This window comes from Chamaea fasciata, unplaced genomic scaffold (genome assembly GCF_029207755.1).
Source record: "Chamaea fasciata isolate MVZ Bird 193981 ecotype frontalis unplaced genomic scaffold, bChaFas1.0.hap1 SCAF_40, whole genome shotgun sequence".
Taxonomy (NCBI): Eukaryota; Metazoa; Chordata; class Aves; order Passeriformes; family Sylviidae; genus Chamaea; species Chamaea fasciata.
In genome coordinates this window covers 2,139,795-2,155,374 of record NW_027094125.1, presented here as the reverse complement: position 1 = coordinate 2,155,374, position 15,580 = coordinate 2,139,795, and the positions used below count along the sequence as shown (strand labels likewise).

Below are 15,580 nucleotides of genomic sequence, written 5' to 3'. Positions count from 1 at the left end.
TCCCCCGCTCCCCATAGCAACCGAGCCCCGCCCCTTAACAACCGCCGCCTCGTCCCCTGCCGCCATTTGGCCTCGCTGCGCACTGATTGGTCGGCGCCCCGGCGCGGGGAGGCACGGCGGGCGCCGATTGGCGGGCGCGGGCGCCCCGCCCCTTTCCCCTCAGGCGGGCGGGCGGGCGGCGGCGGCGCCGGGCGAGGTGCGGGCGGGGGCATCCGGGGCCATTCGGGGGGATTCGGGGCTCATTCCGGGGGTCCCGGCACCCACCGGGCCCCGCTCGGCTCGGGATGGCGGCCTTGCCTCCGCGGGAGTTCGCGGCGCAGGTGCTGCCCGGCTGCGTGGTGCCCACGGCGCGCCAGGGCCTGGCGCAGCTCTGGCCGCTGCTGCTGCTTTGCCTCGGGGCGCGGCTGCTGCACCGGCTGCGTGAGTGGGGCCCGAGACGGGGGACGGGGGTTCTGGGGGGCGTGGGGGGACACCCGGGCCTCTGGGGGGATCGGAGGGTCCCCGCGCTTTTGGGGGCACGGGGAGGTTTGGGGGCCCGGGCGGGTGAGCGGAGCCCAGCGGTCGGGAGGAGCTGGGGGGGTCCTGGGGAGGGCTGAGGGGGGATCCCAGGGCCTGGAGGGGCTCGGGCGAGTCCTGGGGGTAGATTGGGGGGTCTGGGTGCACCCCGGGCTGTGGGGAGGGCTCCAGGGGCCGTGCAGGGCTTTGGGGTGAGGGGCCCCCCGGGGCTGTCGGGGGGTTCGGGGTCCCCCGGGGCTGTCGGGGGGTTCTGGGTCCCGTCGGGGGGTTGGGGGTCCCCCGGGGCTCTCGGGGGTTTCTGGGTTCCCCCGGGGGCGCTGGGGAGTTCTGGGTTCCCCCGGGGCTGTCGGGGGGTTCTGGGTCCCCCGGGGGCGCTGGGGAGTTCTGGGTCCCCCGGGGCTGTCGGGGGGTCTGGGTCCCCCCGGGGCTGTCGGGGCCGTCGGGGGCGCCCCCCTGACGCCCCCTCGCCCGGGCACAGCGCTGCCGCGGGGCGGGAAGCACGCGGGGGCGGCGGCCGGGGGGCTCGTGGCCCTGCACCATTTCTTCGGGGCGCAGGCGCTGTGGGTGGCCCTGCTGAGCGGGCTGTGTGTGCTCACGCTGCTCCTGAGCCGGGCCCGCGCGCACCGGGGGCTCTGCCTGGCCCTGGCCGCGCTCAGCTACCTGCTCATGGGGTACGAGGGGCTGGGGGCATTTGGGGCACTCGGAGGGGGTTTGGGGGTGCTGGGAAAGGGACTGGGGACACTGGGAAGGACTGGGAGGGGGTTTGGGGGGACTGGGAGGGATTTGGGGGCTCTGGGAGGGGGTTTGGGGGCACTGGAGGGGTTTGGGGGCACTGGAGGGATTTGGGGGCGCTGGGAGGGGGTTTGGGGGCGCTGGGAGGGGGTTTGGGGGCGCTGGAGGGGTTTGGGGGCACTGGAGGGATTTGGGGGCGCTGGGAGGGGTTTGGGGGCACTGGGATGACACTGGAAGCTCCTTGAAGAGGAACTGGGTGGAAATGGAGCAGAACTGGGAGTGACGGGGAAGGGCTGGGAGTGTTGGGTGGGAGGGGGCTGGGGGGCACTGGGATGAACTGGGAGTGACTGGGAGCCCCCCCAGGGAGCTGCACATGGTGGACACGGTCACCTGGCACAAGATGCGAGGTGAGCCCCCCTCCTCCCCTTCCCCAGACCCCCCAGATTCTCTCCCCTCCCCCCACTTGGGACCCCCAGTTCCCTCCTCCCCTGAGCCCCCCCCCAGACCCTCGGGAACCCCCCAGCTCTGGGGTCCCCCCTGATTTTGGGGTCCGACAGTGGCACACGTGCTGACACTCCCCTTCTCCCCCTGTTGCCCCCCACCTTTGAGCCCCCAGACCCCTGGGGACCCCCGCGTTTTGTGACACCCCCGAATTTGGGGCTGCCGGTGGATTTTGGGGTCCCCGGGGGCACAGATGGTGGTGGCCATGAAGGCCAGAGCCCCCCAGAGCCCTGGGGAGTGTGGGACACTCCTAAATTTTGGGGTTCTCATTTTTGGGATCCCCAGGAGCACAGATGGTGGTGACCATGAAGGTCTGAACCCCCCAGAACCCTGAGAAACCTGGGACACACCAGAATTTCAGGGTTCTGTCTGATTTTGGGGTCCCCGGGGGTGCAGATGGTGGTGGCCATGAATGTGACCATCCCCTGAGCCCCCTAGCGCCCCCAGAGCCCCCCATATCCCTGTTTTTGGGGTCCCCAGGGGCGCAGATGGTGGTGGCCATGAAGGCCGTGTCGCTGGGCTTTGACCTGGACCGGGGGGCCGGCGGGGAGCCCAGCCCGGCGCAGGTGCTCGGCTACCTGTGCTCCCCCGGCTCCGTCGTCTTCGGGCCCTGGGAGCCCTTCGGGGCCTACCTGAGATCTGTGGAGGGGCCGCCCCTGGTACGGGGGGATGTGGGGGGCTGGGGGGGAAATGGGGAGTTTGGGGGGGAAATTGGAGAGTTGTGGAGGGAAAACAGGGAGTTTTGGGGGGGAATATGGGAGATTTGAGGGGAAAATGGGGAATTTTGGGGGAAATGGGGGGTTTGGGGGGAAATGGGGGGTTTTTGGGGGGGAAATAGGGGATTGGGGGGGAAATGGGGGGTTTGGGGTGAAAATTGGAGAGTTGTGGAGGGAAAATGGGGAGTTTGGGGGAGCAGTGGGGGATTTGAGGGAAAATTGGGGAGTTTGGGGGGGAAATGGGGCTTGGTGGGGGGAAATGGGTTCAAGGGGTAGAAAAAGGGGAGAAATGGAAGATGGGGGGAGAAAAAGGGGCTTGGGAAGAGAAATCGGGGGGAAAGGGGATTTGAGGAGAAACGGGATCGGGGTGCAGGGGAATGGGGGAGAAGGTGGAGAAGTGGGGCTTGGGGGAGAGGGGTCTGGGGAAATGGGGGAAAGGGGCGTTGGGGAAAAGAGGGATTTGGTGGAGAAGAAGGGGAATTGGGGGGCTTTAGGGAACGTTGGGGGGACCTTAAGGAGCAGAGGGGGATTTTGGGGGGCACTGGGGGGCTCGGGCAGGTTTTTGGGGGACACTGAGGGTTTGGGGGTGTTTGGAGGGGACAGGGATGGGGGTTTGGGGGGGCTGAGGAGGTTTGGGGGGACCTGGGAGTGTTGAGGGGTGAGCGGAGATGGGGCAGGTGTCGGGGGGGGGGATGTGGGCTTTGGGGGGGCTCGGAAGGGACCAGTGTGGGGGTGTCAGGATTTGGGGGTGTCGGTGATGGGGTCAGTGTTTGGGGTGTCAGTGACGGGGTCAGTGTTTGGGGTGTCAGTGGGGTGTCAGTGGGGTGTCAGTGTTGGGGTCAGTGTTTGGGGTCAGTGTTTGGGCTCTCACTGGGGTGGTCAGTGTTGGGGTCAGTGTTTGGGATCAGTGTTTGGGGTCAGTGTTTGGGCTCTCACTGGGGTGGTCAGTGTTGGGGTCAGTGTTTGGGATCAGTGTTTGGGGGCAGTGTTTGGGCTCTCACTGGGGTGGTCAGTGTTGGGGTCAGTGTTTGGGATCAGTGTTTGGGGGCAGTGTTTGGGCTCTCACTGGGGTGTCAGTGTTGGGGTCAGTGTTTGGGGTCAGTGATGTGGGTCACTGTTTGGGCTCTCAGTGGTGTGGGTCAGTGTTTGGGGTGTCAGTGACGGGGTCAGTGTTTGGGGTGTCAGTGGGGTGTCACTGGGGTGTCAGTGTTGGGATCAGTGTTGGGGTCAGTGTTTGGGGGCAGTGTTTGGGCTCTCACTGGGGTGGTCAGTGTTGGGGTCACTGTTTGGGGTCAGTGTTTGGGCTCTCACTGGGGTGTCCCCCTCGCCCCCGCTGTCCGCAGAGCGCGGCCTGGGCGCGGAAGGGGCTGCGCAGTCTGGGGCTGGCCCTGCTCTGCCTCCTGGTCAGCACCTGCCTGGCGCCGTTCCTCTTCTCCAGCCTGCTGCCCCTCTACGGGGCACGGGCCCTGCGCAGGTGGGACCCCAGAGCCCCGGAAGACCCCGAAAGACCCCCTGGGAACCCCGAACCCGCCCCGGGACCCCAAAACCTCCCCGGGGAACCCTGAACCCGCCCCGGGACCCCAAAACCTCCCCAGGGACCCCAAAACCTCCCCTGGGAACCCCGAACCTGCCCCGGGACCCCAAAACCTCCCCTGGGAACCCCGAACCCGCCCCGGGACCCCAAACCTCCCCTGGGAACCCCAAACCTTCCCTGGGACCCCAAAACCTCTCCTGGGAACCCCAAACCTTCCCTGGGACACCAAAACCTCTCCTGGGAACCCCAAACCTTCCCTGGGACCCCAAAACCTCTCCTGGGAACCCCAAACCTCCCCTGGGAACCCTGAACCCGCCCCGGGGACCCCAAAACCTCCCCTGGGAACCCCGAACCCGCCCCGGGACCCCAAAACCTCCCCTGGGAACCCCGAACCCGCCCCGGGACCCCAAAACCTCCCCTGGGAACCCCGAACCCGCCCCGGGACCCCAAAATCTCCCCTGGGAACCCCAAAACCTCCCCTGGGAACCCTGAACCCTCCCTGGGGACCCCAAAACCTTCCTGGAGACCCCAAGCCCTCCCTGGGACCCCAACGCCCCCCAAGGAACCCTGACACCCCCCCGGGGACACTCAAATCCCCTTGGGGACCCCTGAGCATCCCAAGACTCCCCAAACCCCCCTGGGGACGCCCCCAGGGACTCCCAGACCCCCCAGGGACCCTCAAACCTCCCCAGCCACCCCAAATCCTCCTGGGGATCCCCAACCTCCCCCCCAGACCACCTGAACCCCCCCGGGGACCCCCAAGACGCTTTCAGGAGCCCCCAAAACCCGCCAATGGTTCCCAAACCGCACCAAGGGTCCCCAAATCCTCCTGGGGGACCCTCAACCCCCTCCAGGGACCCCAAATCCCCCAGGGACCCCCGAGCCTCCCCCCACTGACATCTCTGTTCCCCCCCGGTGCTGCCCAGGAGCGTCTTCGCCAGGTGAGGGGGGGATTTTGGGGGGGGGGCTGGGGGTTTGGGGGGTGCAGGAGGGGTTTGGGGGGCCAGGAGGGGTTGGGGGGGGCCCTGGGGGGTTTGGGGGGTGCAGGAGGGGTTTGGGGGGGCCCTGGGGGATGTGGGGATTTGGGGGGTCCCTGGGGGGGTGTGGGGATTTGGGGGGTCCCTGGGGGGGTGTGGGGATAGGGAGGGGATCTGGGGGGACATTGAGGGGACGTGAGATGGGGGTGGCACCTTAATGTGTGTCCCCCCCCTCCCCAAATCCCCCCTGTGACCCCCCAACCCTCCCCATACCCCCCAATCCCCTCCCGACCCCCCTGATACCCCAAATGCCCCCCCCAAACTCTGCTTCCCCCACAACCCCCCGTGTCACCCCCAAATCCCTCCACGACCTCTGCAAATCCCCCCAAAAACTCCTTCCTGTTCCCCCAAACCCCTCCACGTCCCCCCAACTGCTCCGTGCCCCCCCAAACCCTCACAACCCCCCAATATCTGCCCCAAATCCCCCCGTGACACCCCCAAATCCCCCCCAACCCTTTCTGTGCTCCCGAACTTCCCCTTTTCCTCCCGAATTCCCCTAAATCTCCCCATTTCCCCCCCAAATCCCCCATGACACCCCCAAATCCCCCTGTGACACCCTCAAATCCCCCATTTCCCCCCCAAATCCCCCCAAATCCCCCATGACACCCCCAAATCCCCCTGTGACACCCCCAAATCCCCCATTTCCCCCCCAAATCCTCCTAAATCTCCCCATTTCCCCCCCAAATCCCCCATTTCCCCCCCGAATCCCCCTAAATCTCCCCATTTCCCCCCCAAATCCCCCCCAACCCTTTCTGTGCTCCCGAACTTCCCCCTTCCCCCCGAATCCCGCTGTGCCGCGGGTCCTCCCGGCCGCTAGGTGGCTCCGCGCCTACGAGAGCGCCCTCTCGTTCCACTTCAGCAACTACTTCGTGGCCTTCCTGTCCGAGGCCACGGCCACGCTGGCGGGCTCGGGGGCGTCCCTGCACCACGACCACCTGCACTGGTGAGGGGACAGTGACACGGGGCGGCTGTCACCGCTGGGGACGCTGAGTGTGCCCCTGTGACGCTGACAGCGTGTGACACTGACACCTGTGACACTGACAACTGTGACACTGACACCTGTGTGACATTGACACCTGTGTGACGTTGACATCTGTGACACTGATACCTGTGACATTGACACCTGTGACACTGACACCTGTGTGACATTGACACCTGTGTGACATTGACACCTGTGACACTGATACCTGTGACATTGACACCTGTGACATTGACACCTGTGACACTGATACCTGTGACGCTGATCCCTGTGTGACATTGACACCTGTGTGACATTGACCCCGTGTGACACTGACACCTGTGACACTGACACCTGTGTGACATTGACACCTGTGACACTGACACCTGTGACACTGACAGCGTGTGACACTGACAACTGTGACACTGATCCCTGTGTGACATTGACACCTATGATAGTGACACCTGTGTGACACTGATCCCTGTGACATTGACTCCTGTGACACTGCTGTGTGGGACACCGACCGCTGTGGCACCGCTGTGTGTGACACTGCCCTGTGTGTGACACTGACCTGTCTGACACTGACCCATGTGACACTGACCCGTGTGACACTGACCCGTGTGACACTGCCCCATGTGTGACACTGCTGTGCATGACACTGACCTGTCTGACACTGACCCACGTGTGACACTGACCTGTGATCCCCCATGTGACACTGCCCCGTGTGTGACCCTGCCCTGGTTGTCCCCCTGCCCTGTGACCCCCGGGTGACCTTGTCCTCTGACTGTGACCTTGTCCCCACAGGGACCTGGCCGTGTCCCGGCCCCTGCGGGTGGAGCTGCCGCGCTCCATGGCCGAGGTGGTGACAAACTGGAACCTGCCCATGTCCCGCTGGCTGCACACCTGTGAGCCCTGGGGACACTGGGGACACTGGGACGGACTGGGGAAGGTGGCTGCTGGGCGCTGGGGGACTCTGGGGACACTGGGACAGACTGGGGGGGGACTGGGGGGGCCAGGTGGGTACTGAGGGATACTGGGGGACACTGGGAGGGGCACTAGGGACACTGGGGAGGACATTGGGGGCCGTACTGGTGTGACTGGTGTTCCCGCTGTCCCCTGCTGTCCCCACTGTCCCCTGCTGTCCCCGCTGTCCCCACTTTCCCCCGCTGTCCCCTGTGTCCTTGCTGTCCCCTGTGTCCCTGCTGTCCCCGCTGTCCCCTTGCAGACGTGTTCCAGACCGCCCGGCGCTTGGGCACCTTCGCCGCCGTGCTGGGCACCTACGCAGCCAGCGCCCTGCTGCACGTGAGGGACCCCAAAAACCCCCCAAAAACACCCCAAAACACCCCCAAATCCCCCCCAAACCCCCCAAATCCACCCCGGGACCCCCAAACCCCACCCGTGTCCCCCTCCCTGCACGTGACACCCAGGACCCCCAAGCCCCCCAAACCCCCATGACCCTCCCCAGCTCCACCCTGGGACCCCAAAGCCCCCCCCGGGACCCCTTAAAACTAGAAACTCCAAAACCTCTGTGACACCCCCAAACCCTCCTGGGCTCCCCTTCAACCCCCCAGACCCCCCAATCCGGCCTGCGACTCCCCCAGACCCCCTGAATCCATCCGGGCCCCCCAAACCCCCCCAGACCATCAGGGCCCCCCAAACCCTGCTGTCCCCCCAGGGCCTCAGTTTCCACCTGGCCGCTGTCCTGCTCTCCCTGGGCCTCATCACCTACGCCGAGCACGGTCAGTGCTGGCCCTTTAAGGGGCGGGGCTAAGCAGGATGGGAGGGGCTTAATGCGTTGTGGTCAAAGTGGGTGGGGCTTTAAAGGTGGGTGTGGCCTAAAGGTGCAGGTGGGGCAGATGTGGGCGGGGCTGAGAATGTGAGTGGGGTTTTGGGGCTGTAATGGAGAGTTAAGTGTGGGTGTGGCCTGTCACTGATGGGCGGGGCTATGAGGTGTGGGTGGAGCCTGTCAGTGATGGGCGGGGCTATGAGGGGTGTGACCTGTCAGTGATGGGCGCGGCTATGAGGGATGTGGCCTGTCAGTGGCAGGCGGGGCTATGAGGGGTGTGACCTGTCAGTGATAGACAGGTCTATGAGGGGTGTGGCCTGTCAGTGGCAGGCGGGGCTATGAGGGGTGTGACCTGTCAGTGATGGGCAGGGCTATGAGGGGTGTGGCCTGTCAGTGGCAGGTGGGGCTATGAGGGGTGTGGCCTGTCAGTGATGGGCGGGACTATGAAGTGGGGGTGGAGCCTGTCAGTGGTAAGCAGGGCTATTGGGGTGTAGGTGGAGCCTGTCAGTGATAAGCGGGACTATAAGGGGTGTGGCCTGTCAGTGATAGACAGGGCTATGAGGGGTGTGGCCTGTCAGTGATAGACAGGGCTATGAGGGGTGTGGCCTGTCCGTGGCAGGTGGGGCTATGGGGGGTGTGGCATGTCAGTGATGGGTGTGGCTATGATGGGTGTGGCCTGTCAGTGATAGGCAGGGCTATGAGGGGTGTGGCCTGTCAGTGATGGGCGTGGCTATGAGGGATGTGGCCTGTCAGTGGCAGGCGGGGCTATGAGGGGTATGGCTGCAGTAGGCGTGGCCTGTTCTTACCCCGCCCTGCCCCGCCCAGCCCTCAGGCAGCGCTTGGCCGCCATCTTTGACGCCTGTGTCCTGTCCAAGCGCTGTCCCCCCAGCTGCAGCCACCGCCACAAGAACGTGAGATGGGGGCGCGGGGGGCCGGGGGGGGCCCTGGGGCGGTTTGGGGTGCATAAGGGGGAAAACGGGCGTGAGGACAGCGGGATGGGGGGGTTGGCGGGTCCTCAGGGAGGGTAGAGGGTCTGGGGGTCTCCGGGGGGTCCCGCAGTCTCTGTGGGTGCCAGCGCTGCGGGGTTCAGGTGGTCCTTGGGGATCTCCCAAGGGGTTTGGGGTCCCGCGGACGCTGTGGGTGCACACGGGGGGATTCGGGGCTCCCTGACGGTTCCTGGGGTCCCCACCGACGCTGTGGGTGCACACGGGGGAATTCGGGGGTCCCCAAAGACACTGTGGGTGCACACGGGGGGGTTTGGGGGTCCCTGAAGGGTCTGGGGTCCCCAAAGACACTGTGGGTGCACACGGGGGGGTTTGGGGGTCCCTGAAGGGTCCGGGGTCCCCACAGACACTGTGGGTGCCCACGGGGGGATTCGGGGGTCCCTGAAGGTGTCCGGGCTCCCGCAGGCGCTGTGGGTGCGGGCTCTGAACGGCGCCCTGGGCGCCCTGGCCCTGTTCCACCTGTCCTACCTGGGCGCCCTGTTCGATGTGGAGGCCGAGGACGCCGTGGAGGAGCAGGTGGGACCCCCGAGCCCCCCCCAGACCCTCCCCGGGCTTGGGGCTCGGCCCCGGGGGGGTGGCAGCGCCCCGACGCCACCCTGTCCCCTCAGGGCTACGGCATGGCCTACACGGTGCGCAAGTGGTCGGAGCTGAACTGGGCCGGTCACTGGGTGACGCTGGGCTGCTGGCTGCTGGCCCGCCTGCTGCGCTGAGCCCGGCCAGGGAACTGGGAAGACTGGGAGAACTGGGAGCGGCCGGGAGGACCTGGCGCCACAGAGAGCGCGGCCGCCCCGCCCCGCCGGAAGCGCCTCTCCACGGTCTCAACTTCCGCCTCTCGGTGTTTCCCGCCCTTTCTCGGGCGGAAGTGACGCCGCTCGGCCGCTCTGGGACCAATAAAGCCTCGCCTCCATGGCTGCTGTCAATCATTCCGGGGCGGCCAATAGGAGCGCGGGGGCGGGGCCCGCCGGCGATGGCGCGGAGCCGTGTTTTTGACCAAAATCCTCTTAATTGACATGAAAACCGCGGCACGGGGCCATAGGGGCCCTATAGGGACCCGCGGGGGCTGGCGGTCCCTATAGCCCCCGGGGGGGACGTGGAGCGGCCCCACGGCTCCTCTGACACCAGGAGTGTCCCGGAGTTCCCGACAGGCACTGCGGGGAGGGTCCATATGGCCCCTATAGGGACCGGGGAGTGCGAGCGGTCCCTATAGCCCCCGATGGGGGGAGGATCCATATGGCGGCTATAGGGACTGAGGGGTCCATATGGACCCTATAGAGCCCTCGGGGGGCACACGGTCCCTATACAGGCTGCGGGGGCGAGGGGAGGGTCCATATGGATTCTGTAGGACCCTGGAGGGCCGCCGACAGCCCCTATAGCGCCCGGCAGGGCGGCTCGGTGCCCTCAGGTGCCCTTGTCCTTGTCGGGAGACCTGCAAGAGAGAGAGAGACCGCGGGGCTGAGGGCGGCGCGACGGAGCTCCGGGGGATCCCGTACGGCCCGGGGGAACCTATGGATCCTGTACGGCCCTGGCGAGGGTCCCTATGGATGCTGTATATCTCTGGGGAGGGTCCCTATGGATCCCGTATATCCCTGGGGAGGGTCCCTATGGATCCTGTATGGCCCTGGGGAGGGTCCCTATGGATCCTGTACGGCCCTGGCGAGGGTCCCTATGGATGCTGTATATCTCTGGGGAGGGTCCCTATGGATCCTGTATATTCCTGGCGAGGGTCCCTATGGATCCTGTATGGCCCTGGGGAGGGTCCCTATGGATCCTGTATATCCCTGGGGAAGGTCCCTATGGATCCTGTATATCCCTGGGGAGGGTCCCTATGGATCCCGTATGGCCCTGGGGAGGGTCCCTATGGATGCTGTATATCTCTGGGGAGGGTCCCTATGGATCCCGTATATCCCTGGGGAGGGTCCCTATGGATCCCGTATATCCCTGGGGAGGGTCCCTATGGATCCTGTATATCCCTGGGGAGGGTCCCTATGGATCCTGTACGACCCTGGGGAGGGTCCCTATGGATCCTGTATGGCCTGGGGAGGGTCCCTATGGATCCTGTATATCCCTGGGGAGGGCCCCTATGGATCCTGTATATCCCTGGGGAGGGTCCCTATGAATCCTGTATATCCCTGGGGAGGGCCCCTATGGATCCTGTATATCCCTGGGGAGGGTTCCTATGGATCCCGTATATCCCTGGAGAGGGTCCCTATGGATCCTATGGGTCCGGGTCCCTATGGCTCCATCCCCCCGTGTTAGTGTGTTAGTGCCCCTCCCCCAGCACGCGCCGTTAACCAAATCCGCCTTTATTAGCCCCAAACATCGTTAAAAACGCGCCCGGCCCCTCCCCCCCTAAAAAATCTGTACATCGGCCCCTCCCCCACCGGGCTGGGGGGGTGGGGGGGGAGGGGAACCCCCAGGGAGGGGCCCGGGGTCCCAGTGAACCCCTCGTTAACCCAGCTCCTTCATTAGCCTCGTTAACCCCACAGACCTCGTTAACCTCTGATCTCACTGACCTCATTAAGCCAGAGCTGCTTCATTAGCGTCATTAACCCCGTGGACCTCGTTAACCTCTGACCTCACTGACCTCATTAACCTCGTTAACCCAGAGCTCCTTCATTAGCCTCATTAACCCCACGGACCTCGTTGACCTGTGACCTCAATGACCTCATTAACCTCGTTAATCCAGAGCTCCTTCATTAGCCTCATTAACCCCACGGACCTCATTAACCTCTGACCTCACTGACCTCGTTAATCTCCACCTTGGGGACGCCCCCCACCCAATGAGCCTTAATGAGCCCCCACCAATTAATAAGCCTTAACGAGCTCCCCATACCCTAATGAACCTCTGCAGGGCTCTAATGAGCCTAATGAGCCTTAACGAGTCCCCAGCACCCAAAGGTGGCCAAAATCGGGGTCCCCCCCTGGCTCCATCGCCATCCCACGGAGCCCTAACGAGCCTAATGAGCCCTAATGAGCTTCTGCCACCTGCAGAGTGCTCACCTGGGTCCTCTCACCTGGGTCCCCTGACCTGCTGACCCTTCACCTGCTGACCCTTCACCTGCTGACCCCTCACCTGGGTCCCCTCACCTGCTGACCCCTGACCTGCTGACCCTTCACCTGGGTCCCCTCACCTGCTGACTCCTCACCTGGGTCCCCTCACCTGCTGACCCCTGACCTGCTGACCCTTCACCTGCTGACCCCTCACCTGGGTCCCCTGACCTGCTGACCCTTCACCTGCTGACCCCTCACCTGCTGACCCCTCACCTGGGTCCCCTCACCTGTGTCCCCTCCCCGCCTCGCGGCCCCCGTCCCCTCCCCGGTGTCCCCGGTGTCCCCGGTGTCCCCGGCGTGCCCGGTGCCCGCCCTAGGGCCCCACTGACTTGCCGCCGTCCTGGCCGCGGGCGGCGGCGCCGCGGGGCCGCCCGTAGAGCACCACGGCGGCCAGGACCATGGCGGTGCCGGCCAGGAAAGGCGCCCGCGGCCGGAAGCCGAACAGGTGCGCCGAGGCGGCCGTGGAGGCCAGGATGGAGAGCGCCGTGGCGAAGCCCTTGAGGATGTTGTCGGCGTAGCGCACCACCACGGCCACCAGCAGCCCGCCGGCCGCCTGGTTCACCACCACGGCCCACACGGCGCCGTTGTAGCCGTAGAAGAAGCCGAGCGCGGCCACGGCCGGGCCCTCGGCGGCCAGCATGGCGCCCAGCCCCACGGCCGTGCCCACGGCGCCCAGCTGCACGTTCCGCACCCAGATGGAGCCGCCCGAGCGCTTCAGCAGCCGCTCGAAGTAGACGCCGGCGAAGCCCGAGGACAGGCAGGAGGCGGCCACGGCCGCCAGCCCCACGGCGTAGCTCTGCGCCGGCGCCTCGGGGCCCGCCGACGGCGACAGGGCCAGGGCGGCGGCCGAGGGCGCGGAGCGGGCCTGCTCCGCCTGCACCAGCGCCACGCCGGCGAAGAGCAGCGCCAGCGACAGCCACTGCAGCCGCGACAGCGCCGTGCCCAGCAGCAGCACCGAGAACAGCGCCGTGGTCAGGATCTTCAGCTGGTACGTCACCTGCGGGACGGGGGACGGTGGGATTGTCACCGGGGGCAGCGGGATTGTCACCGGGGACACACACGGGGACAGCGGGATTGTCACCGGGGGCAGCGGGATTGTCACTGGGGACACACATGGGGACAGCGGGATTGTCACCGGGGACAGGGACACACGGGGACAGCGGGACTGTCACTGGGGACAGCAGGGACAGGATCACCTGCAGGGACAGCGGGGACTGAGTCACATGGGGACAGTGTCACACAGGGATAGTGGGGACAGTCACACGGGGTCAGGGTCACCTGCGGGACAGCGGGGACAGTCACCGGGGACAGCAGGGACACAGGGGGACAGCAGGACTGTCACTGGGGACAGGGACACGTGGGGACAGCGGGATTGTCACCGGGGACAGGGACACGTGGGGACAGCAGGGACAGGGTCACCTGGGGACAGGGACAGCTGCGAAGACAGCAGGGACACGGTCACATGGGGACAGGGACAATTGGGGACAGCAGAGACGGGGTCAGCTGCAGGATGGGGACACGGGGGGGATAAGAACACCTGGGGACAGGGACACCTGTGGGGACAGGGACAGGATCTTCAGCTGGTGTGTCACCTGTGGGACAGCAGGGTCACCTGCAGGACACAGACACCGGTGTGGGGACAGGGACACGGGGTCACGGGGACAGGGACACGGGGTCACGGGGACACAGGGACAGCGTCACAGGGACACGGGGACAGCAGCGCGGTCCCCAAGGTCCCCCCCCCCGCGGTCCCCATGTCCCACCTGGAAGGTGGCTGCGGGCAGGTTGGAGATGGCCACGTACTGCAGGTTGTTCTGCAGCGTGTAGATGAGGGAGGGGACAGCCAGGCGCAGCGTGTCCCCAAACTGTCCCACCACGGCCTCGTGCAGCGTCACCGCCGTCTGCCGGACACTGCCTGCGGGGACAGGGACATTGGGGGGGACAGGGGACACTGCCTGGGGGACAAGGGACACTGGGGGGACAGGAGACACTGCCTGGGGGACAGGGGACACTGCCTGCAGGGACAGGGACATTGGGGGGACAGGGACACTGCCTGGGGGACAGGGGACACTGCCTGGGGGACAGGGACACTGCCTGTGGGGACAGGGACACTGGGGGGACAGGGGACAGGGACACTGCCTGGGGGACAGGGGACACTGCCTGTGGGGACAGGGACACTGGGGGGACAGGGGACAGGGACACTGCCTGGGGGACAGGGACATCGGGGGGACAGGGGACAGGGACACTGCCTGGGGACAGGGACATTGGGGGGACAGGGACACTGCCTGGGGGACAGGGGACACTGCCTGGGGGACAGGGACACTGCCTGTGGGGACAGGGACATCGGGGGGACAGGGGACAGGGACACTGCCTGGGGGACAGGGGACAGGGACACTGTCTGGGGGACAGGGGACACTGGGACACTGCCTGGGGGACAGGGACACTGCCTGGGGGACAGGGACATCGGGGGGACAGGGGACAGGGACACTGCCTGGGGGACAGGGGACAGGGACACTGTCTGGGGGACAGGGGACACTGGGACACTGCCTGTGGGGACAGGGCTCGGGGACAGGGGACACCCTCCATGGCTGTCACCCCCCGGACCCCCACCACGAGTCTCCCGTGTCCCCTCGTGTGCCCCACGTCTCTGCCACTCGTGACCTCCATCCCTCCCTCCACCGTCTCCGCCAATGTCCCCTCCTGTCCCCTGCTGTGTCCCCATCATGTCACCCCCACCCCCAAGTCCCCATCCACCAACCCGTGCTCAGTTCAGAGCTGGAGCAGGAGACAGCACCAGGTGTGTCCCTGTCCCCCTGTCCCCATGTCCCCCCTGTCCCCAGTGTCCCCATGTCCCCGTGTCCATACCCCTGTGCTGGATGAGCAGCAGCAGCAGACACAGACCCCCTGTCCCCGTGTCCTCATGTCCCCAATGTCCCCCTGTCCCCAGTGTCCCCATGTCCCCAGTGTCCCCATGTCCCCATGTCCCCAATGTCCCCCTGTCCCCATGTCCCCAATGTCCCCCTGTCCCCATGTCCCCCCTGTCCCCAGTGTCCCCAATGTCCCCGTGTCCGTACCCCTGTGCTGGATGAGCAGCAGCAGCAGGCAGGCGCTGCCCTTCATGGCCTCGGCCATCACCACGGCCGTGGTGGGCAGGAAGCGCTCCCCGGGCAGGGTCCGCACGTAGCGGATGCTGAGCACGAGCGACGCGTTCTGCAGCACCAGCACGCCCAGGCTGGCGTACTTCACCCGCCGCGACACTGCGGGGACGGCGCCGGTCACCGCCTGTCACCGGGCTGAGCCCCCGCCGGCCCCGGCACGGGGATCCTCGCCCGCCGGGACGGCGGGGTCACCTGCGGGCCCAGGGCGGGGCCCCGCTCACCGCCCCCGATCTGCCCCGCGGGCCCGGGCCCCCAAAGCCGCTCTGCCGCCCCTGCCCGCGCCCCCCTCGAGCCGCCCCCAGCCCCGCACGGGCGCCCCGCGGCCCCCCGGCCGGCTCCCCGGCCCCGCCGCCCCCGCACGCCCCGTGCCGCCCTCACCCGTCGCGGGCCCCGCGGAATCGCCGGAGCCGCCGCCGCCGCCGTCCGCCGCCCCCGGGGCCGCCATGGTGGCACTTGCCCGGCACTTCCGCTTCCGGCCACGCCGCGGCCCCGCCCAGCAAAGGGGAGCGGCTCCGCCTCCTTTCGGGGAAGCCAATCCCTGTGCGAGTTTTCGCGGGACGCCCCGCCCCCCCGGCCGGTCTGACCAA

The 15,580-nt window shown here is 66.6% G+C and overlaps 2 protein-coding genes across 3 annotated transcripts; one reads left to right on the top strand and one right to left on the bottom strand.

Annotated features, from left to right (window-relative positions):
* The first annotated feature begins 248 nt into the window (after positions 1-248).
* Positions 249-9,693, top strand: PORCN (porcupine O-acyltransferase). The gene is made up of 13 exons (XM_066207231.1): positions 249-420; positions 995-1,187; positions 1,612-1,655; positions 2,230-2,408; positions 3,809-3,939; positions 4,926-4,940; positions 5,854-5,979; positions 6,799-6,899; positions 7,220-7,296; positions 7,670-7,733; positions 8,606-8,691; positions 9,190-9,300; positions 9,393-9,693. Exons 1-13 carry the CDS (start codon positions 285-287, stop codon positions 9,492-9,494), a joined length of 1,365 nt encoding a protein of 454 aa, XP_066063328.1. The 5' UTR covers positions 249-284; the 3' UTR covers positions 9,495-9,693.
* Positions 9,694-9,774: 81 nt separating this feature from the next.
* Positions 9,775-15,450, bottom strand: SLC35A2 (solute carrier family 35 member A2). 2 transcript variants are annotated; one of them, XM_066207234.1, is made up of 5 exons: positions 15,372-15,450; positions 14,910-15,092; positions 13,599-13,750; positions 12,165-12,832; positions 9,775-10,210 (listed from the first exon to the last, which is right to left on the bottom strand). In XM_066207234.1, exons 1-5 carry the CDS (start codon positions 15,436-15,438, stop codon positions 10,183-10,185), a joined length of 1,098 nt encoding a protein of 365 aa, XP_066063331.1. In that variant the 5' UTR covers positions 15,439-15,450; the 3' UTR covers positions 9,775-10,182. The 2 variants fall into 2 exon arrangements, with proteins under 2 accessions (XP_066063331.1, XP_066063330.1); XM_066207233.1 differs by having other exon boundaries at positions 12,169-12,832.
* Between the last annotated feature and the right edge of the window lie 130 nt (positions 15,451-15,580).